Source organism: Cucumis sativus, chromosome 2 (assembly GCF_000004075.3).
Source record: "Cucumis sativus cultivar 9930 chromosome 2, Cucumber_9930_V3, whole genome shotgun sequence".
Lineage (NCBI taxonomy): Eukaryota > Viridiplantae > Streptophyta > Magnoliopsida > Cucurbitales > Cucurbitaceae > Cucumis > Cucumis sativus.
In genome coordinates, this window is record NC_026656.2 from 8,626,937 (window position 1) to 8,653,326 (window position 26,390).

Consider the following 26,390-nt stretch of genomic DNA (forward strand, 5'->3'; position numbering starts at 1 on the left):
TCTTGGCAAGCTTATCTGAAGTATTGGCCAAAGAAACATGAATCAATGTCACTGCTCATGAGATCATGGACTCCTTGTAGGAGATGCTTGGTTAGGCCTCTTATTAGATCAAAAATGATGCTCTAAAATACATTTATAATGCCCATATGAACGAGGGATCCTCAGTGCGAGAATCCTGATATGAAGGTTCATTTCAACGTGGCAGAAATGAATGAGACTGTCATCGATGAAGCCAATCAAGTTAGCTTTATTTTGGAATCTCTGTCAGAGAGTTTTCTGCAATTTAGAAGCAATGCTGTTATGAACAAGATTGCTTATATCCTTACCACCCTTCTCAACGAACTACAAACTTTTGAGTCTTTGATGAAAATCAAGGGACAAAAGGGAGAGGAAAATGTTGCTACTTCGATAAGAAAATAGAGGTTCGACCTCTAGAACTAAGTTTGTGCCTTCTTCATCTGCCATTAAGAAGTGGAAGAAGATGAATGGTGATCAAGGAAATAAAGCTAACCCCACTGCTTCTAAAACGAACAAGAAAGCCGAGATTGCAAAGGGAATATGTTTCCATTGCAACCAGGAGGGATATTGGAAGAGAAACTGTCCCAAGTACTTGACAGAAAAGAAGAAGGCCAAACAAAATAAATGTGATTTTCTAGTGCTAGAGACATGTTTAGTAGAAAATGATAATTCAACATAGATAATAGATTCAGGTGCTACTAACCATGTTTGTTCTTCATTTCAGAGACTTAGTTTTTTACGGCAGTTGGAGACTGGAGAGATGACAATGTGGGTTGGAACTGGACATGTCATTTCAACAGTTGCAGTGGGAGGCTTTGACTTTGTTTACATAAATCTTTTCTTTTATTAGAAAATGTATATGTTGTTCCTGATTTAAAAAGGAACTTGATTTTTGTAAAGTGCTTACTAGAACAAGCTTACTCTTTAACTTTTAATGTAAATAAATTGTTTATTTGTAAAAATGGTATTGAGTTTTGTTTTGCCAAGTTAGAAGATAATCTTTATGTGTTAAGATCGTTGAAATTTAAAGCCCTCCTTAGTACTGGAATGTTCAAAACTGCGGTGACTTAAAACAAAAAACTTAAAATTGCTCCAAAAGAAAATTCTCATCTTTGGCGCCTAAGATTAGAGCACATAAATCTCATTAGAACTGAGAGATTAGTAAAGAATGTACTTCTAAGTGAGTTAGAAGAAAATTCTTTACCTGTATGTGAGTCATGCCTTGAAGGTAAGATGATCAAAAGACTTTTTACTAGAAAAGGTCATAGGGCCAAAGAACTTATGAAACTTGTACATTAAGATCTATGCGGTCCTATGAATGTTAAAGCAAGAGAAAAGTTTGAATATTTCATCCGTTATTCAATGAAAGACCAACACAATAACAAGAACTGTGGAAATAACAAAGAATATGGAACATATTAGGTTGGAGAAACAAGCTAAACTATGAAAGAAAATGTTGGAGAATGGTAAAGACCAAAAGAGTGCAAGAAACTAGAAGAATGCAAAGGACTAAAAGAAAACTTTTTCAAAATAAATGAAACATTCTCGTGGATTGTACCCCGACTTTTGACTTAAATATCTCTTAGGTGCAAGGATGTAGTGCTTTAGTCTTGTGGATTTTGTAGTAAATTAGTTTTGTGGATATTACAATACCTTAGTTTTGTGGATGGTTGATTTTGTTATACCAATATAGAAAAATGTTGTATCGAGTAGATCATTGCAAAGTTAGGTATCTTTTATGTTTCCATTGAGTAAGGACTAAATAGTTTTTTTTTTTTCTTATATGTGTGGAAGTCAATCGGTATGGACCATATTAGTAATAGCCTTCATAATAACATTACCTTCACATTTAGTTGATTTTGTCATATTAATTATAGAAAGGTGTTGGATTACATATTGAATCATTGCAAGTCATGTATTTACCAATTGGAAAAAGAGTTATAAGGATTAAATAGTTGTGAACTTGATTTTGTGTTTTTAATATAAAAAAATGTTGGACCAGTGCAAAAAAATAAAAAAAATAAAAAAATTGTGCTTTGTATCGAATTTTTTTTCTTCTGAAAACTCAGCAAAGGTTATTTTTAAAAATGTGTTAAACTTTATCACTAATATAAGCTATCGTGTAGACTTTGATTGAAGCTATCAATGATTAACGATATCAGTGATAGAGTTTCCAACATTAATAGACTTAAAAAATGTGTCAACAAAAGAAGAAGAAAAAAACACCACCATTCAACTCAACTCATAACATTGAAAACAGTCTAACAAGGATAGATGAGTTAATATCAATAATAGACAAAAATATGAGTGAACAATGAGAGTTGCCAACAAATCGCTTCAGAAGATGGAGAAGAACGTGTGAGGAGGGTTCCGTTTTTAAGAGGATGAAGAAAAGAAAAAATCACCTTAGATTTTTTCCATTTAAAATCAAGGCTATTTTAGGAATAAAGAAAGAAACAAATTAGAATATTGAAGAGAAATTGCTTGAAAATTTTCTATATTCTTAATTAATTATACTAAATACACGTCATCCACTCTAATTTCTCTTAATTGGAAAAGTTTAATTGAAGATAACTAAATGAAAGCAACTACCTCTTTGTTTATCATAAGAATGCAACTTCCTCTTTGTTTTATATAAAACAATATGGTACACTTATTAAAAAGCTTCATGCATTCAACTTATGAAAATTAGAGATAAAATAGTAATAAATTTTATTTTCAAACAATAAAATAGAAAATTAAATATTAATTAAAAGTTCTATCTGATTTTAGGGATGCTACTTTTACAACAAGGGTTTATTAATAAAGGTGAAGTAAACATAATTATAAAAGTGATTAACATACCAAATACAAAAAATGGTTAAAATAATAATTTTATAATCACTTCTAGGCACTCTCAAACACACCCTCATTTTCAACTTTTCATGGGATGCTATGTAATGCTATTGTGGAAGAATGAAAGCACTAATAATTCATTTATGAATTTTAATTGAAGCTGCTTTATTATTATACACACGAATGTAGGCTAATTTCAAATAAAAGTGGACCAAGAATAAACAAATTCAACAAATAAACTCAACGCCCCTATTGATTGTACAATTAACACTAAATAAACTTAAAACATTTCACATATTGGCCATCCCTTCCCCACCAACTTCAATCATATTAGCTAGAAAAGCTCAAGGGAGCTTGGAAGCCTAAAGCAGTAGTAATCAAGGAATAATACCAACCCTCCTCAAGCGGTTCAAAGAAATTGCCAGTCGTCCTCATGTGATTCCTCTTCGTTCGGCATGTGCACCACGCCATCCCCATCGTCCTCCACTAACCTACTATGGTCATTCAATGCACTGCTCTGTCTCCCTGGATTTGTGGAATGTGTTTCAGCAACAGTAAACAGTGGAGCTCCATCCGACTCCTCTGCCAACTTCGATGCCCGATGACAGAAATTGTCGAAATCATCTGGCACCAGGTAAAAACAAAAAACACAGGAGCAAAATAGGAAACCAAGATTAGGTTTCACAACATGAAACGAATCAATCAAGAACCCATCCACAATTATGAAGCTAGAGGGGTGTGCACACCTTTGTCTCGACAATAAAATCCAATTGCTAGAGAAGGATCTATGGATTCTAAGGGGATGTGCCGGATGACACTACAGAAAACAATGTGAAGAAATAATATATATATATAAGAGAACACAATAAATAAATACATAAATGATTGACGAAAAATGAAAAACAGTAAACTACAAGACATGAAATGGAAAAACTCACTTGCAGTGATAAGAGGAAGTATCAGCCTCTAGGTCATCCTTGTCAATATTAACTACCTAAAATGAAAACTTTGTTAGACACTAATTACCTATCCCATTCTGTAACTTTACAAGAACAAGAAAATCACACAACAAACACTCGGCATACAAAACAACAACGCGATCTTGTTTGAAGAATCAAGATCACAACACAATGGGATGAAACGAAAGTTAACATGTGACTTTGCTTACTCATACAGCAATTCGCAGATAATGAAACAAAGTTAGTAACCAAAATCATGATGTTAACATTTTGGTATCAGGATGTCATAATTTGTAACAAATTTTATAGAGTACATCCAAACCCAAGCAAATTTATATTTGAGGGATTGAATCTTTTATCATTACAAATAAGATATATTTACAACAATGTAAATATTATCCTGGAGCTCAGGGAGACATTTGTTCTGGATAATATGGAGCTTTAGGAAAAGTACTACATTATAGTATGTACATTTATGAGAGGAGTTCACCAGCCTACAATGGATCACAACGCCTATGAGTACTAAGGGGTACTGTAGAACATTTAAGACTTTAATTCAAGTGTCCAACATGTACTTATGCTTGTTTTAGATTCGAAGATCTAGATAGAGCTCGAGAAACCAAAATTATTTTATTTGGGAGCTTTCATTGGTAGAAATGAAACAATGTAAAAGGCATAAAAAAGGAGGGGGAAACTATCAACAAAAAATAAAACCCCAAAAACTACTGAAAGGGACTCCAATCCAATAAAATCAAACTGAGGTCATAGTTTATAAGAATGCCTAGTGACCAAGAACCCACAAGGAGGCATTGAGCCTCACCATCTCCCAAAACTAATCACAAGGCCTCTCCACCTCTCTAAAAAACTTGTTCCTACGAAACCAAACTCACCATTAAGACGCTAGCTTGCCACAAAAAAAAAAAAAAATCTTCCCCTGAAAAGGCAAACACAGGAAAACATCTTCAACGATTGTATAATAACCCACTGGCATTATCAAAAGCCTTAAAGCACACCTCTTCCTCTCTCCACTCCCCTGCTGTAACTCCATCAGCCACCACAGAATCACCAAGTTCTTGATAACCTTAACAATCCAAAAATATGGAGGAACATCTAACACTTCAACCCACCCCTTCTCAAACGTGAATTAGGGAGTTTTAGCCGCAACCCACGCCCAAAATCTAACAATTTCCTCCTTAGAAGAGCTTCACATAGGACTATCACCAACTTCTCCACAAAACTGCCTTCCCCAAATAACTTCCTCACTCCCTTGTCAGTTTCCTCCCAAAAATCAGTCACCTTATCCTTCACCACCAAAACACCAGTTCCTTCTCATTCTAATCATCTCCAACCCCCAATTATAACATGTCGACAAAACATCTTTAAGCACCTTCACAAGGCACGACTCTAATTTTGGAGGTTTGGCTCTTTTAATCTTAGACAAACCTGACGCTTTCAGGAGACACTATTTAGCACATGCCAAAAAGAACCTCAACCCCCTCGTTCTTTACCCTCTAGTACAACTACAAATAGAGAACATCTGCTACTGCTTTGTTTCACTATAACAACACAACTGCCTTTCGCATTTGAGATCAGCTGTACCCAACACAATACCTTGCGTGCTCGTCATCTTCTGAAGAAAGGTGCATCACTCACATTCAAGATGAACCTCTTTCAATCAACCCTTTATGAGGGGACCTAATTACGTTCTTCAACTCTCATGGAAACCCCGATGAGACACCCAGCTCTCTGTTACTATAAGCATGGTGATATCATATATCACACACATACAAGCAAGAATAATTTAGATAATCTTAGAAATGGAGCTCTAAAGGAAATTAATGTACCTGCTGAACTTCATGAGGATCAAGGTAAAAGGCATTTTCATCTTGAACGCCCACTATGTATGTTGAAGCACCAGGCTTCCCTCCCAAGATCCCCAGGCTTTGGGGAAAGGTAAATGTTGTTCGCAATGATGGGATGTACCTTCAAAAATTGAATAAATATGTTGAGCATAAATTTCTAAGCTCAATTTCTACTAGTCAAACTATGGATACAACAGGTAAGCCCTTGCAATAGTTAGGTGAAGCTGCTATATTTTAGCATATGAGTTACTCAACGCATAATTCATAAATACATCTTTATGAAAATCAGTAAAAGATTTATATATAAACAAAACTTCATTGATGCATGAAATTTACGAAAGGTGCCAAAAAATGTAATTTTATGTATATTTCACAAAGAGAGAAGGGTTTTCTTAAATAGAGAAATAACCCACTACAAAACCAGGAGACAAGTCCATAAACACCTCTTCTACAAACTCCCCATTGAGAAGCATTTTTAACATCAGGAGCAAATGTTTCTTGATAATCAACTCCATAGGTCTGTGTAAAGCTCTTAGTAACCAATCAGGCCTTCTACCTTTCAACACTACCATCAGCTTTACATTTCACCGTGAACACCCACACCAACTTGCATCCAACTGTTTTCTTATCTTTTGGTAGTTCAATTATATCCCATGTTCAATTTTGTTTCAGAGCATTTATCTCTTCCATCAATGCTAATTTCCAATTCAAATCATTCATGGTTTCATGTATATTCCTTGGAACAAACAGGTTGGTTATTTTGGATGTAAAGGCTTTACGACTATCAGACAATCTATGATAAGAAAGTTTGCAATTGGATATTTGACACAACTATGGGTACCTTTCCTACGGGCAATTGGAATATCAAGGTCAAAGACATCAGGGAAGGAATTATGAGAAGAACTGGGAGAATTAGAAGTAGGAGGAGAACGTATGTTAACTGGATTGTCTGACACTTTGACCAATGAAGAAAATTGTTTCCATTAAGTCAGATCGTGGTGATTTAGATGGTGGGGAAATTGGAATGGATATGATTGTCGACTTTAGCCATAGTAACTTAGTATTCGACATGGCAGAAGCAATAAAGGTAAAAACACGAAGAGAATAGATCTAAAACACAAACAAAAGTCGTCAGCGGTTACGGACAACACAAAAAGGGGAGACTGGTGAGGACCACGACGAACGGCGACAAAGAAAAAAAAACACCAACTTATAGCCAAAAACCGCAGCTGTCGGTGGAGTCTAACGAGGGGTGGTTGGTGGTGACGATCGATCAGTGTCTACACTGACGATGATAACCCTCAAGGTGACAGAGCACGTAGGAGGTAGCAGCGGGCTGTAAGAATTTTAGGGTTTTTAGGTTTTCAAAAAATTAGAGCTTTTTTAGGGTTTCAAGAACCTTCTACTCATATCAGGCCAAAAATATGTAATTTTCTATATGTTTCACAAAGAGGAGGGTTTTCTTAAATAGAACAACCCATTACAGATACAAAAAAAATAATTTTGGCAAATATAATACAAGCATTGGAAATTAGGAGCTAGTGGTGTGTTTATAGTCCCACACGTATTTGTGCAATATAATGTACCCTAGTTTTATTTCCTTTTTTGTTAGGGCTTATTATAGCCTATACATATTCTTCCCTTTTGTACTCTTTTGGTTATTAGAAAGTAATAAGAGTGGCTCCTATCGTGGTTTTTTCTCCTTGTACTAAGGCTTTTCACTTCTTTTCAATATGGTATTAGGGCATGGTGATGAAACTCTAGCCACCATTTATTGGTGAAAAGCAACCAGTGCAACATAACCTTAGTTTAGCACCAGCCTCGCCTTAGCCACAACTGTCGCCCCCAACCAGGCAACGACAGAGTGAGTTCAGTCACCGGAGCTGTGATTTTTCCCACTGCCGATACTGCCTCTGCTGTCCAAGCTGCCATTGATAGTTATCTTCAATCCTTGCATATCCATGCAACTCTAGTGCCACCACACCCTTTGATGGAAACCCTAGCCGAAACATACACCATGAAAACGAGATTAGTGAGTCGTCTGCCTACCATAAAGGTAAATTCCCTACGCGACAACAAGTTTATCGCAACAACCGGGTTTTCCTCATCATATGTCGCCTAGTTATGAACATTAAGGTTAGGTTGGTTTATCTCCAGCAATGGTACAATAACATTTGGCTAATCTTCAAACAAGTTTTCAGCAACCAATCGTTGCTCTTAGGGCAGTTCTAGGTGCTTCCACATACTCCACAAATACGACCACTCCTTCAGTCTTACCAATATATCCCGGTAACCTTTTCCCCTACCTTAACTTCTATAAATGATTTATCTGGCTCCATAGGAGTAATTGGACGGAAGAAATTGAATGGCCAAAACCCACCTTTGTTAAATCTCAAGGCTTCTCTCTGGAACATCCTGATCATACGTTGTTTACAAAAAGTAAGAATCTGAGAAAGTTGTTGTGTTGATTGTGAATGTCGATGATACTATCTTGTCAGGAGATGATCCTGTTGAGATTACCAGGCTAAAAACGAAAATGGGTAACGAGTTTGAAATCAAGGACCAAGAAATTTTGAAGTACTTCCTTAGGATGGAGGTGGCACGATCGAGGGAAGGGATCTCTGTTTCACAAAGGAAGTATACTCTTGACTTGTTAAAGGAAACAGGTATGACTAGATGCAAAACTGTTGATACCCTTATGGAATTCAATGCGAAACCAAAAAATCCTAGTGACAAAGTTCTATTGACAAAGAGAAGTATCAGCGTTCAGTGGGAAAGTTGATTTATCTAACCCACACAAGACCAGATCTCCTATGTAATTAGTACTGTTAGTTAGTTTATACAAGCACCCTACGAAGAACACATGGAAGCTGTGAATCGCATTTCGAGATACTTAAAAACTACTCCAAGTAAAGGCTTGATGTTCTGAAAAACTTATAGAAAATGTATTAAGGCTTATACCGACTCTGATTGGGTAGGATCGATTACTAACGAAAGGACACTTCGAGATCCTGTACCTTTGTGTAGGGTAATCTTGTTACTTGGAAGAGTAAGAAGTAGGGTATTGTTGTTAGGAGTAGTGTTGAAGCCGAATACAGAGCTATGAGTTTGGGAATCTGTGAAGAGATCTGGCTGCAGAAATTTTTGTCTGATCTTCACCTAACTGTGAGTTACCGATAAAGCTCTTCTATGAAGATAAAGCTCTTCTATGACGATAAAGCTCTTCTATGACAATAAAGCTGCTTGAGCATAGCCAACAACCCAGCTCAACGTGAGAGAACGAAACATGTGAAGATAGACAGACATTTTATAAAGGAGAAACTTGACAATGGTAGCATTTGTATCCCATACATTCCTTCTAGTCAACAAATTGCTTATGTCCACATCAAAGGGTTACTCAGGCAGAGCTTTGACTACTGTGTTAGCAAGTTGGGTCTAATTGACATCTACGCTCCAACTTGAGGGAGTGTTGAAAATTAGGGGCTAAGGGTTTGTTTATAGCCCCAAAGGTATTTGTGTAACTTATTGTACCCTAGTTTTATTTCCTTTTTTGTTAAGGCTTATTATAACCTATATATATTCTTCCCTCTTGTACTCTTTTGGTTACTAGAAAATAGTAAGAATGGCTCCTATCGTGGTTTTTCTCCCTATACTAGGGATTTCCACATACACCTTGTGTTCGTCTTCTTCTTTTCAATAAAAACCAATACAATACAATATAATACAAAAAAGTAAATAATCAATAGAAGGAGTTACAAAAGATCTCTCGACTTGGTCAAAAGAAAGGTGAGAGAATATGACCTATAAAGGAAAGTGCATTTCCGAAAATGAGATCCATCCAAAGAATTCTTTTCCCTTCCTTGTTAAGTAAACAATTAATGTCATTCAGAATAATAAGGTGCCAAATTGATGTAGCAATCAAATCTTTCCAAACACTAGTGGCAAACTGACAGCTGATGAACAAGTGACTTTGAGTCTCTGGACAGTTCTAAAGATTTACAGATGATGCCAAAATTGTGGGGACAAGTGACTTTGAACCTCTGGACAGCTTTACTAATTTACATATGATTCAAAGTGACGGACAAAACCATGTATGAGGCACAGTGTTGCATTCTATCAAGAGTATTTATGGCATAGTGGATAAGCTCCCGAAGGAAAATTTTGATTGTCTTCAAGTAAAATCAGATTAGATTGCTTCCATCATTCCATGTAGGTCGTCTACCATCACCGTGCACTGCCATTAAGGTCAACCAGCAGACTTAATAGAAAGTATGGCTTTTGTAGTCAACTTCCATGCCCAATAGTCCCTGGATTGTGTCAATTGGATATTATTCAACAAATTCATGATATTAAGTCCTTCCTCCAATTCCTCATCAGAAAGATTTCGCCTAAAAAATAAATTCCAGCCACCATGATCACCAGAAGTGTCCTGGATAAAGGAATTTTTGTGCAAGGAGAGGGAGTAATCCAGGGGATAAAAAGCAGCCCAATGTTTCATAAGTCAACCATCTATCAAGCCAAAATGATGTGCTTGCTCTTCATTATCCACTTCATTGTTGACCCAGGAACCTTTCTAGCCATTAAGAATCATTAAGCCACATTGAGGCTGTTGAACAGGCTTCTGGATTGAATGTTAATCATCAAAAACAGGAAATCATTGGGATTAAAACCTGATGATGAAGAAGCTAAGCTCAAAGAAAATATTTTTAATTGTGGTCAATGGCCAAATATTTACCTTGGTCTTCCTTTATTTGGTAAGGAGTACTATGGCTTTCTAGACTCCTATCGTTCTTTTGAGAAGATGAAAGAAGACTCTTCGCTTGGGGTCATTAATATTCTACTAAGGGGGTCGATTTACTCGTCCACAAGCTACTCTCACAAGTCACAAACCTTTACCTCCCCTCTTACTGTACCAAAAGATTCTTTGGGAGGGGAGCTCTGCCACATCTTGTTAATTGGGAAGAAGTCACTAGATCCATTCCTTATGGTAACCTAGGGCTTCAAAGTTTGAAAGAAGAAAAGAGAAAACAGGGTTTTGTTGGCCAAACAGATATGGAAATATTATCATGAAGAGGATGCTCTACGGCGAAAAGTAATTCTTGCTAAATATTGAAAGCCTATTACAAACTTGTGGCCTAACATCATTTCCAAATTACTTTCGAGGTCCTTAAAGAGTTGTTCTAATACATTTTGATCTTCTAAATCGTATTCATATTAGCAACGATCTCAACCAGCAGACAGAAGAAATTGACAGTTGAGCTCATTGCAAGAGCAAAACGATTGTATCAAGCTCTTAATGAATTCCTAGCTAATTCAACATTAATGGCAAGAAGCAACCAAAAGTTCTCCAGCCCTACGTTTGACCTATTAAGAAGCAAAAAATTCACTAGACCACATTTTTCCCATCACAATCAGCACATCTTTAAAGGAAATGGAGAAAACCCATGTAAATTGGAGGATGTGAAATACCCTCCTATCGACAAAAGATCAGTGGGGATAGGTCACATGCCCTTCTTTATAAACCTAGTTCCAAAACAAGGTAATTCATAGTCAATTCCCTTCACGATCCCTTTTCCTATATATCTGAATCCATCAAACTAACAACCTAAATTTCATCAAACCTTTTGTCACAAGTGACTTTAAACACATATAAGTAACAATTGAACCACTAGTACGAACTGTCTACGCTAAGATGAATCTACCTCTCTTAGAGAAGAATTGTTCCCCCATTATTTGAATTTTCAGCTGCATTTTGTACCCTGGGCCTGGGTTCTCCTCAAAAGTCAACATTTCACCATTTTCAGTTTTTATTGATGGGGAAAAGAATCTAAAGTCAGTGCATTTCTATGCTTAGAAAATTGGTCATAGTTTGTTGTATTTTGCACTCAAAATAATTGTTATCATATGTGCTTTCATTTAGTATACTTAACAAGTGGTTTGATATAAAATAAAATAATAATAACAAAAAAGGATACTTTACACATCTCCTAAAAAATAACAGTAATAATAGCATACTTAACTAGTGTTTGATGCATGTCAAACAAATGTTGGATCTACTCTCTCTTTGTACAACTAGCGTCTACGGCATCTATTGAACCAGCAAATGTCTAAGATGTGCCCAACAAGCATCAGACACAGACACCCTAGTCAAACTAAAGTGTTTGTACTTGTGCTTCTTAAGATGGGTTTTAGCCTCATCCATACAAATCCTTACCCACAAATTCTCCCACCCACCCTTACCCACAAACCCTCCCACCATAAAGCACTGCTAGACTTAAAAGAGCTTGATACATCAACCATTTCCAAACCTAGAGCGTCAATTTTTAGTACTTCTAATCAACAGTAATAATTTTCAACAAAACTGCTAAAGCCAATTATTTGGAAAAAACTGTAGCTGCTAAGGCTAAACCTACTGCATCTTGAACGAGAATCTAATTGCACTGTTATTAAAATGAAAGTCAAGCCCAAAGTATTAAAAAATACAAGGCCAGTAAACAATTAAAACATACCTTGGGTTGATTTTTTCAAGTCCAAGAACCAAAGGAACTAATAAGAGAATGGGGCTCCAATCATGTTGGCCTTTTGAAAATTCAAAACAATGTCTTGAGGCATCATCAATGTATAAAACTGGAGCACCACCTCTCTCTCCATCTTCGTCTCCAGAAACAATGTAAATGGCCATCGGAAGTTGCTGGTCTTGGAGAATAGGGGTCTCCCTCTTTGAGCGGACTAGAGTTTCCCATGACCTACACATGGCATATGGTCCCACCCATGACCCAGCAGCAAGGTCATAGGCCCTTCCTGCTTGAAGAAGATTATGAATAGAAAATGCCGAGGTCTCCGAGTCACCAAAAAGGTGCAAAATTTCAACATATTCTTTATCCAATGGCTGTCAATAAAAGTAAATGAGGTTTAATGCTAATTTTGTTTGGGAAATAAATCAGCAAGTTAAACATATCTTTCGGTAACATCACCAGCCATACCTTCTGTGAAGGCTTTCTCCAAGATCTTCCTAATCTATGAAAAAGCAATGCCTGCAGATAATCGACACCAGAACCGATATTGAGAACACCAATGGATAGAAAAACATAAACAACCTCACCAAAAAAAATCAAGTCTGAATTTGTGAACCTGAGCAACAAGCATTTGGCTGCTTCTTAGCATGCAGCCCCAATTAACATCACTGGTGTATTTCGAGTCTTGAATAACATGAAAACCTAAAAAAGGAGAGACAAAAAATAAGTTAGTCGCAAGTTGTCCAGGAAAAAAATTATGATATGTTTATAGGTAAATATTGATGAAACCTTTACGATAGGTCATCAGAATTCTAGATGAAAAATCTTGCTCATATCCTGCTACACCAGGGCTAGATGCTGCATCATCAGGAGGGTGATCTTGAGAAATTTTATGACACACACCAAGAAGCCATATATCACCACCGGAGCTATAGACACCACTTCTGCGAGAACCCAGTAGGCGCTCCTGAATTCTCCTCATAGAGCCACTTGTCATAACTTTCCTTACAGTTGCCCAAACATTGTGTCGAGGATGAAATACCTTCTTTTCAGTGACAGAGGAGTCTTTGTGATGTTCAAAAATTGAGAAATTGGATGAAAAGAAGCCTGACCATGAGGAGGCTTTGGAGGATATGTGATTTTTGGACCCTAACTCTGGGTAAACAGATCGATGAGTTCTATCTATGGCATCAGCTGCAGGTTCAGGAGAGCATGTTGATTTCAGATCTTTCCCCCTTCCCATGAAAACCCTTCATTACCGAGTCAAATAACCGAAAAACAAATCAGTATACGGTGAACAACAGCACCGGCGTTGTTTCAAAGAAATTTTCACCAGCCATATTTAATATAATATAGATAAAGAAAATTAAAAGAGGCGAGGTTCAAATAAAGAAACAGAAAGGATCTTCTACGGGGAGAAACTTCTTTAAATCTTTTTTTTTCTTTTTTTACCATTTTCTACCTTAACATATTAATTTATTACAATTTTGACACAATTGATTTCCAATTTTGAAATATCAATTATTTATTTAACCTAATTTTAAAAATTTGCAATTAATTAAAATTTTCTATTAATCTTTCAAAACTTATTAATAGATGGTTTTTTTAAAAAAATATATACCAAAGCGACCACATATTTAATAATTTGGAAATCGAAAAACTATGGATGCAACTTGTGAGAGACCGTGGGATGTGTTGTCACATATCCCTCACCCACTTACTATGAACTACTTCCCTTATTCACCTTGATATTAATCCATGCAAACACTCTCCGAAGGAAGTTCGCTCCTATGCACAACACAAAGCCCTGCATAGATCTCACTGTGTGAACTCTTAGAGACGCTAGAGTTTAAAAGTACACTACTTCTCTCTAGCTGAAGTGTTCTATAATGGTTTTAAGAGTATTTAACTACTTTAGGATTTTATGTTGGAATTTTTGTCCTAAAACTCGTAGTTTGCGATCATATTATGTTCAATAAAGTTGTTATTGAGAAACTGAATATTATAATCTTAAATACAATAAACCAAGTTCCAAGGCTATTTTTGAGTAAACTTGAACGTTATGTGTAGACATAAACGTGGATCAAGTTCGAGTATATAGTCTAAATAGTCTATAGTATATGAATAATGGTTGGGCGCCTTATTTAGAGAAACTATGGATGCGACCCGCTTTGTAGTAAGTACAAACGAGGTGATCCTGAATCGTTCATGTAGAGACATGAAAGTGGGGGCATCCTATGTAAAGTGTTTACATAAGACTGAACCATGAATTAGTCACTTTTATGTTATAACACATTTTACTGTTTAAAACTGACTATCTCGATTATTAATGATCTAGGTAACCTAATCTTAATCCTAAGCTAACTATGAACTTCTGTTCACACGAGATTATCCTTAGATCTGCTTAGGTGATGACAGCTCATCAGCATTGGCCCAATAAGCCTCCCATTTCAGAGGTATGATTAGGTGGATAGCTAAGGACATAGAGTGCAAGACAAAATTCACTCATACCTGCTTTAGGGTTGGTTAGTAGATAGGTTGTTCTCTTAAGCACTGAATCCAAGTCTTAAACAAGGAGCCTCACCCTCTCATTGGTCCGAGACGGATTAAATTTATAGGTTGGACCTTAAACCAATTGTTCAATAGTGGATTAGTGGAACTTAAGGAGCAAGATGTAATCTTGGGGATAAAATGGTATTTTGACCCAGCCAAGGTTACGAGCAACCTGTGAAGGATTGACTTACTGATTACGGTTTTATCAAATGGACATAAATATATCTATAGTGAGGGGAGTGCAACTACGAGACTTTAGTGGAATGATCCGTTAGTTAACGAATATTGATTAATTCGGTCTAAAAGAATTTTGTTAGTTAATCTTGAATTGTTGGAGTCCGTGATCTATAGGTCCATTAGGTTCCCCTACTAGCTCATATGGATTAAACTTAGAACAGTGTGATGAAATAAGTCGAATTGTTCGAATTGGGAGAAGAAAGAGAAACTGACAAATATAGTGATATAGTTGTCAATCTTTTGATTAGAAATAGAGCTTTATGTTTAAATAAGATTTAAATACTATAACTATGAATACAGATTCATACTAAGAAGCTCGAAATTGATGGAAATGATCAAAGTTGTAAAAAGTCAAAATGTTGACTTTTGACTTTGAAAAGTCAAACTTTGACCGACCTTATATTCAAATGTGATTTGAATTTTGAAAAATGAATGCGGATTCATGCTCGGAAGATTGGAATTTGTCAAGACGGACAAAATGGTAAAAAGTCAAAATATTGACTTTTGACTTAGAAAAGTCAAAGATTGACTTTTGACTTGAAAGGTCAATTGACCATTTTACCCTTAGACTAAGTTAGTGGAAAAATCCAACATTTTATTGGATAATCTCACTAACTCTTAGTGGGATATATGGCTACATGAGATGTAGGCACCTAGCCCACTAAGTTCCACTAATTGTTAGTGGAATATTAGGTTTTGAAATTTGACAAATTAATTACATGCATTTTTACATGTAATTAGGTTATAAATAGAGGTGTTTTCAAATGGTTGAAAACTTTTGCCTTTTTCTAGTAATTAGAAATTACTATTTCATCATACTCCAATATCTCAACCAAAAACTTCTACCTTCCAATTTCCTTTTATCTCCATTATTTTCTACACCAAATTGGGTCTCACAACTCGGTTCTTTGTTCAGAGGATAGTACGTGACTACTAGTGGTGGTCTCGATTTGAATTGGTAAGGAGATATCGAAGATTTTCGAAAGCTTCAAAGGTAATATTCCTTAAAACCCTAATTTGATTAGTTTAGGGTTACATGTTAATTATGGGCAATTAAGGTAGAATTTTGATTCTATTTTCGTTGTGCATGTCTTAGTTCTATCATGTTATTTATGCTAACTTAAACAAATCCTAAGTTTAGGTGAAACATTCTGGGACAGAACCAAAAAACTAAGTCTCGGGCATCACCATTCGCCTTTTGTGGGCAAAAAACTTTAATATTACTCAAAATGAGGTCACCCGGTAGTTAGATGCGAACTTTCGAGACATTTGACACCGTTCTGAGTTGGGTCGTTCCTTTTTAGGCTATCACGTTGGCCGTTTTTTTTACATTTTGGGACGAAACCAAGAAACTGAGTCTCGAGCATCACTGTTCGGTTTTTGTGGGCTAGAAAACTTTAATATTACTCAAAATGAGGCCACCCAGTAGTTAGATGCGAACTTTCGAGACCTTTGACACCGTTCTGAGCAGGGTCGTTCATTTCTAGGCCATCGTGTTGGCCCTCTTTTCGATGTTTTGGGACGGAACCAAGAAACTAAGTCTCGGGCATCACCGTTCGACTTTTGTGGGTAAAAACCTTTAATATTACTCAAAATGAGGCCACCCAGTAGTTAGATGCGAACTTTCGAGACCTTTGACACCATTCTGAGTTGGGTCGTTCCTTTCTAAGCTATCACGTTGGTCCTTTTTTCGACGTTTTGAGACGGAACTAAGAAACTGAGTCTTGGGCATTACCGTTCGGCTTTTGTGGGCAAAAAACATTAATATTACTCAAAATGAGGCCACCAAGTAGTTGGATGCGAACTTTCGAGACCTTTGACACCGTTCTGAGATGAGTCGTTCCTTTCTAGGCCATCGCGTTGGCCCTTTTTTCGACGTTTTAGGACGGAACTAAAAAACTGAGTCTCGGGCATCACCGTTCGGCTTTTGTGGGCAATTTTTTTTAATATTACTTAAAATGAGGCCACCCAGTAGTTAGATGCGAACTTGCGAGACCTTTGACACCGTTCTGAGTTGGATCGTTCCTTTCTAGGCCATCTAGTTGGCTCTTTTTTCGATGTTTTGAGACGGAACCAAAAAACTGAGTTTGGGGCATTACCGTTCGATTTTTGTGGGCAAAAAACATTAATATTACTCAAAATGAGGCCACCCAGTTGTTAGATGCGGACTTTCGAGACCTTTGACCCCGTTCTAGTTGAAAGTCTTATGTTTGTTGCGTATGATTTTTTGTTGTAACATCGTATGAAGCTTCGAGAGGTTGAAAATAAAAGATAATGATAATGAAAGAGCCATAAACTATTTCACTTGGCAGAATACAAGATTGTCTTCAAACATGGGGGTTGAAAGCAAACAAAACACATACCTCACAGACATTCAAAGGAGAATGACTTGTAGTTTATCAGTTTGATATCAAGTTCGTAAAAGTTGGTTGTTCCTTGAAAACTTTAGAAGTTAAATAGTAATCTTGAGATCCATCCTGCAATGAATTGAAACATTAAGGTGGCAACATTATCACATGAGAAGTTTACGACACACAATGGAAAATGCAAGCAATACTACAAAATTTCAGGTATCTTGTAATTCATAACAATGGACTAATCATGTTTTTTTCTTTCTGACAGATATAATAAGGAAAGCGAGAACCTGTCGTGCTATTGCTAGTATTGAATAATATCTTGGGACACTACCTAGTTCTATGAGCAATGGCTTGCACATCAATCCTCCATGTTTTTACTCCTTGAAAGATTATATGGTTTTAGTTTATTTTATCTTAAACTACTGTATTAACCTCTTAAAGTTAGCAAGAAAATAACACTGAGAGAAATAGGGGAAAAAATTAGTATGAGATAAACAGATGCATGTGGTGCTATGTAGTTTGAAAAATCCTCTATATTTAGAAACATATTGAAATTTGATTAATGGAACAATCGACAACACTAGACTTGCCAGAAGGTGAAACCTAAACAATTTCCATTTTAAAATCTAAGACATCTCAAATAGAGCATGATAAACAATGCTAGTGCATTCATGACGCAAGACCTCTACATATGAGAATTCATAAATTCATAAGTTTTTCTTCAAGGTAGAATAAGTGTCATGGTTAAATGGAAATAACATTTACCTTCTTTAGTGTTCTATACGAAGTGTTGGTGGAAGGAAATTTAGTAGTGCATTCACTTTTAAGTGACCATAAAATTTTCAGTAAGCGCTTCTTGAGAAATTTATATAATGTCGATCAAAATAGCTAAATAATATTCACAAGCTAGTGAAACCATGAAAAAATTATTTTAAATGACAAAACTTTTATACATAATTTACAAATATAAAAAATATCATAATCCATCCGTAAAATCATGATAATACATACAGATAGATTGCAATCAGTTTAATAAAAATATATGAAAACATTGTTAACGTAAAATAGTAGTCAATTTAAAAGCAGAAGGTTTCGCAATCACTAAAAGAAGCATGTGAGAAGCTCGTAATTTTTTATTATCCTACCAATTAAAAGTGATTTTTGGGCATCATATTGTTCTGGCTGTTCCAACATCAATCCCAAACCATCACCCAGAAATCACATCAAAGTAAATTCTTCACTCATAAACAGAAAACGCAAAATAAGGATAATTGAGTGAGATCCTTTCTAAGTTCTTAAGGATTAATGTGAAACTCAATATCAAATTACATGAGAAGAAGTTAATCAGCCAACTTCCACGTACAATTTATCTAATTCATAGTAATACGTCCTTTGTACTGTGAGCTTTCATTATTGCATTGACAATGAAAGTGAAAACCGGAATGATACAAAATAAAACATTTCTCCATATGTAATCTCTAACTGGTAGCTCTTGTATTCTCTACGAGTCGATCAATCGGTCCATTACCAGTTTAACAACAGCCGGAGCATCAACTGTGATTGCCACCTTCACAGTTGGTTTATCACACCATTCACTCACTTCACCAAACCTGGTTTATTTCAAACTAACCAATTACCTGCCTTTTTTTATATAAATAGCTGAAACTTTTCAAAGGACCAAGCATTTGATAAATAATAAGATGGAGAAATAGCTTGCTCAAACAAACTTACCTTTTTTGCTTGTTGTACAAAATAGTGAGTCCCCTTGAGATGCCCGTCGTTTGGACTCGAACTACTCCTTCGGTGTATGTGAAAAGTGTGGGATCGACAGCCGCAATCAAAGTTGCTGGATCATGGAGGTAAACTCCTACACGCATATTGGCAGCATGCAATGATAACAAGTCAAACAATCTGCTCCTAAATCTGTGGGCTTATTTTGGGCCCTATTTATTCATTAGGATTAGCTAACCTTTTATCTCGTACGAATCCTTGTGATAAGAGAAATAAATGTCCATAATTTGGCAGAGATACTTGGCAAATTTCCCGTTTGAACGTGCCAATTTGTCACGATCAGCCTCTAAAATTGTTTTGTGAAGCAGAGCTTAGCCAAATTCAAGGGAAAACTAACATGACTTCATAAATAGCTAGGGAGCTGAGCAGAAAAGAGCTTAAAATCCATGGGAGTACTCATAAAAAATACAAGTGGGATACTTCGAGGTGACAAAATGGCGGAGGCATTCAGGAAAGGTTTCCATAGAAGATTAGAATGCATCCAGATAAACGGATGATTGGCAGAATAACGAACCCAGTTTCTGATAGGAAAGCTATTAAGATAGAAGTGGAATATTATTAGGTACTTATGATCGTATGCATTGTTAAGTTGGTTTAGATTAACTGGTTCTTTAGTTCATCATAATGCAATGCATTTAGGTTCTATTAAATCCATTCTCTTTCGATATACATTTGTTCATGCCTACACAAGCTAATTGATATTATTAAAGAACAAAACAGACTTATCACCAACATAAGCATAGTTTAACTAGCATATGTATTGTTTCCGTGGACAAAAGATCTTGGATTCAATTTTTTACCCAAGTTGTACTTAGTAAGACCTTTTTGTGAAAAAAAATTGATCTAAACTTATCACCACCACCAGCTTAGCTTAACTAGCATATGTATTGATTCCGTGGACAGAAGATCTTGGATTCAATTTTCTACCTAAGTTGTACTTAAAAGACATTTTTTTGAAAAAAAATTGATCTAAACAACTCCAAGACTATGCTGAGTCAATTCACATGATTTACTTAACCATCAGAATTAACGATTTTTTCCGGAAGAAGAAGAAAACGAAAAATGTTGTTGCAAATTGAACTTCTAAAACTGTTTTTTATTATTTTAATTTTAAAAACTATCTGAGGGAAGAAGAAGATAACTATACCCGACAGCTAATTGAAATAACAAAGAAAACAATTGTAAAAAAGTACACATAATTTCCATTTCCTTGCTATTGCTCACATTGAAAACAGTTTTAAAAAAATTAACCTACAAAATAAGTTTTCTAACCCAATCCTTTTGTTTACACAAAAAAAACAATTACCTGTCAAGACAACTTGATGTGTAACATTTAACCCCACGACTATCACGTCAGCTCCACTTATGAATACCATATCTGCAGCTTCTGGATCCCCAAATATCTATTTGTTCAAACTCAAGGGTTAGAACGGAAATCACTACTAACCAGATTCCATTATTTAATTAAGGTTGTTTTTTCTTTTCTTTTCCTGTTTCCTTAACCTTAGGAGTCAATTGTCATCACCTCCTTGAATAACAATTTTGTTTTTAGTTTTCTGTTTTTGAAATTTAATCATGTTTCTTCCAAATTTCCTAATCAAAATTTTCACTTGTCTTAAAAGAAAGATTTGAATTTCTAGTCAAAATTTGAAAACAAAATAAATTTTCGAAAACTAATTTCAAAACTTGTTTTCTTTAAAATTAATTTTCAAAAACTAAAATCCAAAAATCAAATATTTATCCAGCTAACCAAATTTAATAATTATTTAATCTTTTAATAGGGAACGGGCAGTAAAGAGAAACACAAACCAAAAAGTACATTTGTACCAAATATAATTTTTAAAAGATGCACCATTTTAAGCTTCACTATGAGGAGTTACAGTTTTAGAAACAGATAAAATAGTAACAGTGGAAATCTGGTTTATTAGAACATTCCCTAGTGTACAAAAATAATTATGCTTGTATAAAAGGATTCAGTATTTTCCCAGTAAACGTGAAACTAACAAAAATGATTGGCAACAAAGTCGGTAATAGGTTAGATGGTATGAAACAAATTACAGGACAAGGTGTTGAGGCATAGAAAAGTCATTCATAGACGATATAACTCTCTTAGGTTTTATATACTTTTGCTCATACCATCATACATATTGTTAGTACTAGTTACTATAATTATGATTAAATAACATTGACGAGTAAATAGGATTTCAATATCATTTTAAATATTAGAATGAAAAATACTTTTGGTCTTTAAAGTTTCTTAGAAGTAACAATTTAGTTCTTGAACTCTAGTTAGCAACAGTTTAGCCTCGGTACTTTCAAATTTGTAACAATTTAGTCCTTAAAATTTAACAAGTAAAAATCTAATCCATATACTTTAAAATTTGTAGCTATTAGTCCTATCATGAAAATTCTTTTCAACATCAAGTGCTAACTTTTGCTATGCAATAACTTAAGCCTTTATAGTAAAAAAGATTATTACAAATGATAGGGTGCATAGACTAAATTGTTACTAATTAAGATTCAATAACTAAAGTGTTACAAATGGTAAAACTTAGAAACTAAATTGTTACCATCTATAGTTTAGGAAGCAAAAGTGTCTTTTAACTAAAATATAAATCCTCATAACTAAAGTCTCACAAGAATAATACATATGATAAAGTTATTACTATTATCATTAGACATATGGAGCCCATTTCATAACGTTATTGTTTCTTGTTTCCTGTTTCTGTTTTTCACTTTTTAAGAAACAAACTCGTTTGATAAATGTTTTCGTTTCTTGCTTTTAAAGTTTGAGAAACATTCCAGAAAATGGGCTAAAATTGAGAAACAAAAAACAGTTTTTCAATTTTGCATTTAGTATCCGTGTGTGTCCAAACCAGTTTATGTGCACCTCGATTAATTTCATGGAACAACTCATCTCTCTTGTTTCCTATGCCTATCTCACCATTCCCATAAGTAATCAATTTGAGCTTTTCGCCTATTGGTGTTAGACAGCAATGATCATTGTCTTCCACTTCCAAATCATGTATTCAAATCCCAATTGAAGAAAATTTTCATTTCTTTATTTTTACTTTTTCTTTATTAATCTGTTTATTTACAAAACTAATTTTCTAATATTTATATATTTTTTAATTTTTTTAATTTTTTAATTTTCTTATATTTAAATCTATATAGATATATATTAATTTTTTATATTTCAAATTTCAACTTCCAAGATGAGACTTTTATTTTTATTTTTTTTCCTTTTATAATTGTTTTCCTATTTTATAATTTCTTTTATTAATTTTGTAATTTACAAAATAATTCTTCTATATTTTATTTTATTCTAATTTTGAATTTTAAAATTATATACTATTTAAATTTATATCTTCTTTTAATTTTCAATATGTATATTACTATTTTTGACCCTTCAATTTTTTAGTATTAAATTTTGCAATAGGCCTGTTTATATATTATTTTAATTCTAATATTTTGAATAATTGTAATTAATGATCATTTGAGAAATAATAATTAAGGATATAACAACATTTTTAAAAAATTGCAAATATAGCAAAACTATTGTTGATGTCTGTATGGTCTATCAGTGATAAACCAATATTTACAACATCATCTATCAGTTATAGACTTTTATCATCGATAGAATTTGACAAATTTTACTATATTTGTAAATTTTTTAAAATGTTGTTATATACTTAATTATTTTGAATCTAATTGCTAAATTTGCAACTATCTCTATTCTTAGTTATGATATGAAATTGGATAGATTTTTTTTAGAGAAAAACAAGTAGAATTTATAAATAGATGTTTCTGATTTTTTTAGTTGTCTTGACTTTTACAACATAAACTCGACATCTTTTCTTATATATATTACTATTACAAAAAGAAAAAGAAAAAAACAAAAAAACAAGAAATAGTTATCAAACAAATTTACGTTCATGTTGCTTTTTCTCAAGAAACAAGACTAGATAATAGTTATCAAACATAGTTCTTGTTTTTCACGTTCAAAAGAGAAAACAAAAAATGAAAAACATGGAACAAGAAATAGAAAAATTATTGAACGGGCCATAGCTATTCGCAAAATGATTAACTTCTCAATATAAAGACATTTAAATTTCTAAGAGGCTAATTCAAAACTCTTTTGCAACTTAAGGCCACCTATATCCATGCCTAATGCTTTAACTAAAACTTCATGCTATCATGGATTTAGGATGGATTGGCCTAGTGGTAAAAGGGAGAACATGGTCTTCAATATCTAGCTACATGGTCTTCAACATCTAGCTAAGAGGTGGGCATAATCTAGTTTGGACACTCATGTATATAAAGAAAACAAATAGCCAAATTCCACGCTCCCATATCTACACTTCCAGTAAATGACTCCCTCGAGCAGCTTCAATAATTCACAAAACCCCATACCCTCCTCACCTCTAAAATCCCTTTCAACAAGTATGCTCCACAATTTGGAGGATACCACTCGACATGAAGGAACTTACATCACTATTTAGTGAAATCTAAAAACAATTTTGGTCTCTTTTCTTTGTTCTTCTCATCTATCGGTTCCCAGATTCTATTTCAAACCATCCTTATAACATCTTCTGTATTAATGTCGCAGGTTCAAACCCCTAAATCAATTTTATAATGACCTCTCTTAATTTTATAATGACTTCTCTTTGGCTTTAACCAGGAATTTTAGATGTTTTTTCAATTGAAGCAAACAAAAGAGCATTTTCCTCCACCATTATAACCTCCTCTGTCTCAATCCGGTAGATTCAAATCCTTAAAACACTTTGATATAGACTTGGATGTCACATTATCTTAAGAATATAGATAAAAGTAGGAAACACAAGATAAAGAAATACTGTTTCAAGCGTAAAAGTACTGACAGGAAGAGCAGACAATGGAATCATAAAAGCTGTTGTGGCATTAAAAGAGTAAAGCAACTTACATTGGCTTCTGCAGCAGGATTTACATTTCCATTGACAAAGAACGCGCCTCCAAGAATAATAATCTTTCCAATTTTCTTTGCAAATCCAGAATCTAATTGCAAGGCCTATATCAACCTTATGTGGGTAAATTGGACCGAAGAAATATGAAATTTACAATTTGCTAGGAATTTAGAATCTGACCAGTGCAATGTTTGTAAGTGGTCCAAGTGCCACAACTGTTACTTCTCCTGGGTAAAGATTTGCCTGCTCAACAAGAAAAACAGCTGCTGCCTGGTCAATTGGCTTCCCATTTGGAGGTGGAAAATTTTGGTTTCCAAGTCCATCGTTCCCATGAACAAAATCAGCAACACGTAGCTTTGTACCATTCTTCATATGAATAACAAATCAAATTATCAAATATCTCAACCAAAAAGAAAAAAGAGACTATTCAATCATCAAGTTAGATATTTGCATTTGCATCTCAAATGTCAACATGTGAAAAAGGAAATCATAGTTAGGTGTTAACCTTAGATAACTAATGTCCTTAGTATCATACAGAAAATATTACAGTTCTTTAACAATAAATTTGGCTCCCGAAAGCCTTATAAATTAAATGTCTAAAACTTCCGTTGATATATATATACACACACACATACTCATACATAATATTTTCAGAGGGTTCAATTTGGCCAAAAAGAACATATTGAAACGGTAAAAGTCAAGACCCAAACAAATAAAACAAGTAGATATGATCTGAGAACAACTCAATGTAAGATAATTATTTTACAGTTATTGTGACGTGCGATCCTTCAGCCACTGGGATGTCAGTCCGACCAGCAATTTCCAACTGATGAACAAACAAAAACTAACGTCATGTAATAATATAACAAAAGGGGAAATGAGAAAGAAGGAGAAAGGAAAAAGAAGCAAGAGATAAACAATCTTAAGCAAAGGTGGATTAAAGAGCAATTTTATCATTTCAACTTATCAATCACTCACCAGATGCAACGCATTTTTTGTAGAAAGAGTAGTATAGACGTTCCCAAAAATAGTCGTCAATCCAAGCACCTCCAACTCTGGCGATTGTAAAGCCAGAAAAATCGCCATAGCATCATCTACAGACATAAAAAAAGAAAAATCATCAGGCTCCAACCGGATCGAATTAAAAAATTTGCTCAATCAGTATCGAATATGAATAGAGGTGTAGGAATTTAAGTCACAGTCTAATATTTATTATCAAAGTCTCCAAAAAAAAAAAAAGACAAAATCAGAAACAATACCGATGCCAGGGTCGGTGTCGATGATAATCTTCTTGGGCGAATCGGCCATGGATGGAATGGTAAAACAAATAAAATGAACAGAAGAAATCGAGGAGAAGCCAATGGCAATAAGAAGAGAGAGAGGAATAGATCAAGAAATGGAATGCATCTTGTCGATAAAACCAAATTAATTGGAAAAGAATATATGGGATTTATGAATTTGTAATGCATAATTAATAGTTTGGGAGTGAGGATGAGAACTTGAACACTCAATTTTTTAATCAAAATAAACATTGAAAAAGCAAGTTCCCACGTTTTAGAAATGGAAAACGAATCATGATTCCATGGAAAACAGAAAAAAGAACCACAAAAAGATGATTGCCTTTGTGTTTTTCTCTGTTCGTAGATACGGGTGGGATTCTACCCAGCTTCTTTGGGTTTTTTGTACGGATAGCCTCCTTATGAGGCCCAAACAACAATTGGCCCATCTTTCAAATTCTAATCAAAGATGCCCTTCAATTTATCAAAAATAACTCATACGCTGGTTCGGTCCAAACTTCTTTCGGATTAAAATTTGAACCCGAAATCTCTTATCTACATGAACATATAAGTGCCAGTTGAGTTAAACTTATGTTAACTTCTGGTATCTATTTTTTGTTTTTTATTCTCTGCTTAAACACCATTCTTCTCTCGTAACTTTTCATTTCTCTTTCTCGTTTCAAATATCTATTTCTCTTTTCTCTTTCACTTTTTTTTCTTTGTTTAGATTCTTCTTTCTCTTTCAAGCTTTCGTACAACAAATAAAACTTGGATAACAGACCATAGGGAAAGCAAGAAAAAGAAAAAAACTTAAAAATGGAAGAGGAAAAAGACGATGACACCAAAAAAAATGAAAAACAGAGAACAGAAAGAAGAAGAATAATGAAAAGAGAATGCGACAAAATGAGCAAGTAATAGAAAAGAAATGTTTAAAGTTTAATTTCATAGAATTTGTTCAACAAAAGGTCAAATCACGTTTATTTTTTTTTAACTTGAGGCTATTCTTCATTTGGATCCTTTAAGAAGGGTCCTCTATACTATTA

General features: G+C 34.5%; 2 protein-coding genes across 2 annotated transcripts; both read right to left on the bottom strand.

Annotated features, from left to right (window-relative positions):
* Positions 1 to 2,966: 2,966 nt before the first annotated feature.
* Positions 2,967 to 13,575, bottom strand: LOC101211819 (cysteine protease ATG4). The gene is made up of 8 exons (XM_004138902.3): positions 12,979 to 13,575; positions 12,806 to 12,891; positions 12,658 to 12,708; positions 12,184 to 12,563; positions 5,657 to 5,795; positions 3,792 to 3,847; positions 3,600 to 3,670; positions 2,967 to 3,477 (listed from the first exon to the last, which is right to left on the bottom strand). The coding sequence occupies exons 1-8, from the start codon at positions 13,430 to 13,432 to the stop codon at positions 3,263 to 3,265; spliced, it is 1,452 nt and encodes a 483-aa protein (XP_004138950.1). The 5' UTR covers positions 13,433 to 13,575; the 3' UTR covers positions 2,967 to 3,262.
* Positions 13,576 to 18,449: 4,874 nt separating this feature from the next.
* LOC101212058 (probable uridine nucleosidase 2) lies at positions 18,450 to 25,651 on the bottom strand. Its single transcript, XM_004138903.3, has 9 exons — positions 25,330 to 25,651; positions 25,049 to 25,164; positions 24,837 to 24,896; positions 24,251 to 24,436; positions 24,070 to 24,174; positions 20,434 to 20,530; positions 19,306 to 19,413; positions 19,068 to 19,203; positions 18,450 to 18,946 (listed from the first exon to the last, which is right to left on the bottom strand). The coding sequence occupies exons 1-9, from the start codon at positions 25,376 to 25,378 to the stop codon at positions 18,838 to 18,840; spliced, it is 966 nt and encodes a 321-aa protein (XP_004138951.1). The 5' UTR covers positions 25,379 to 25,651; the 3' UTR covers positions 18,450 to 18,837.
* Between the last annotated feature and the right edge of the window lie 739 nt (positions 25,652 to 26,390).

Bases quoted from the DNA above. Each gene is read 5' to 3' on its own strand.
- LOC101211819 (XM_004138902.3), bottom strand. From the start codon at position 13,432: ATGGGAAGGGGGAAAGATCTGAAATCAACATGCTCTCCTGAACCTGCA. The intron at 5,796-12,183 runs GTATGTTTTAAT...CAATTTTTGAAG, and splicing joins CTTGAAAAAATCAACCCAAG to GTACATCCCATCATTGCGAA. The intron at 3,671-3,791 runs GTGAGTTTTTCC...TGTTTTCTGTAG, and splicing joins ACTTCCTCTTATCACTGCAA to TGTCATCCGGCACATCCCCT.
- LOC101212058 (XM_004138903.3), bottom strand. From the start codon at position 25,378: ATGGCCGATTCGCCCAAGAAGATTATCATCGACACCGACCCTGGCATC. The intron at 25,165-25,329 runs GTATTGTTTCTG...TTATGTCTGTAG, and splicing joins CGACACCGACCCTGGCATCG to ATGATGCTATGGCGATTTTT. The intron at 24,897-25,048 runs GTGAGTGATTGA...TTTGTTCATCAG, and splicing joins CAAAAAATGCGTTGCATCTG to TTGGAAATTGCTGGTCGGAC.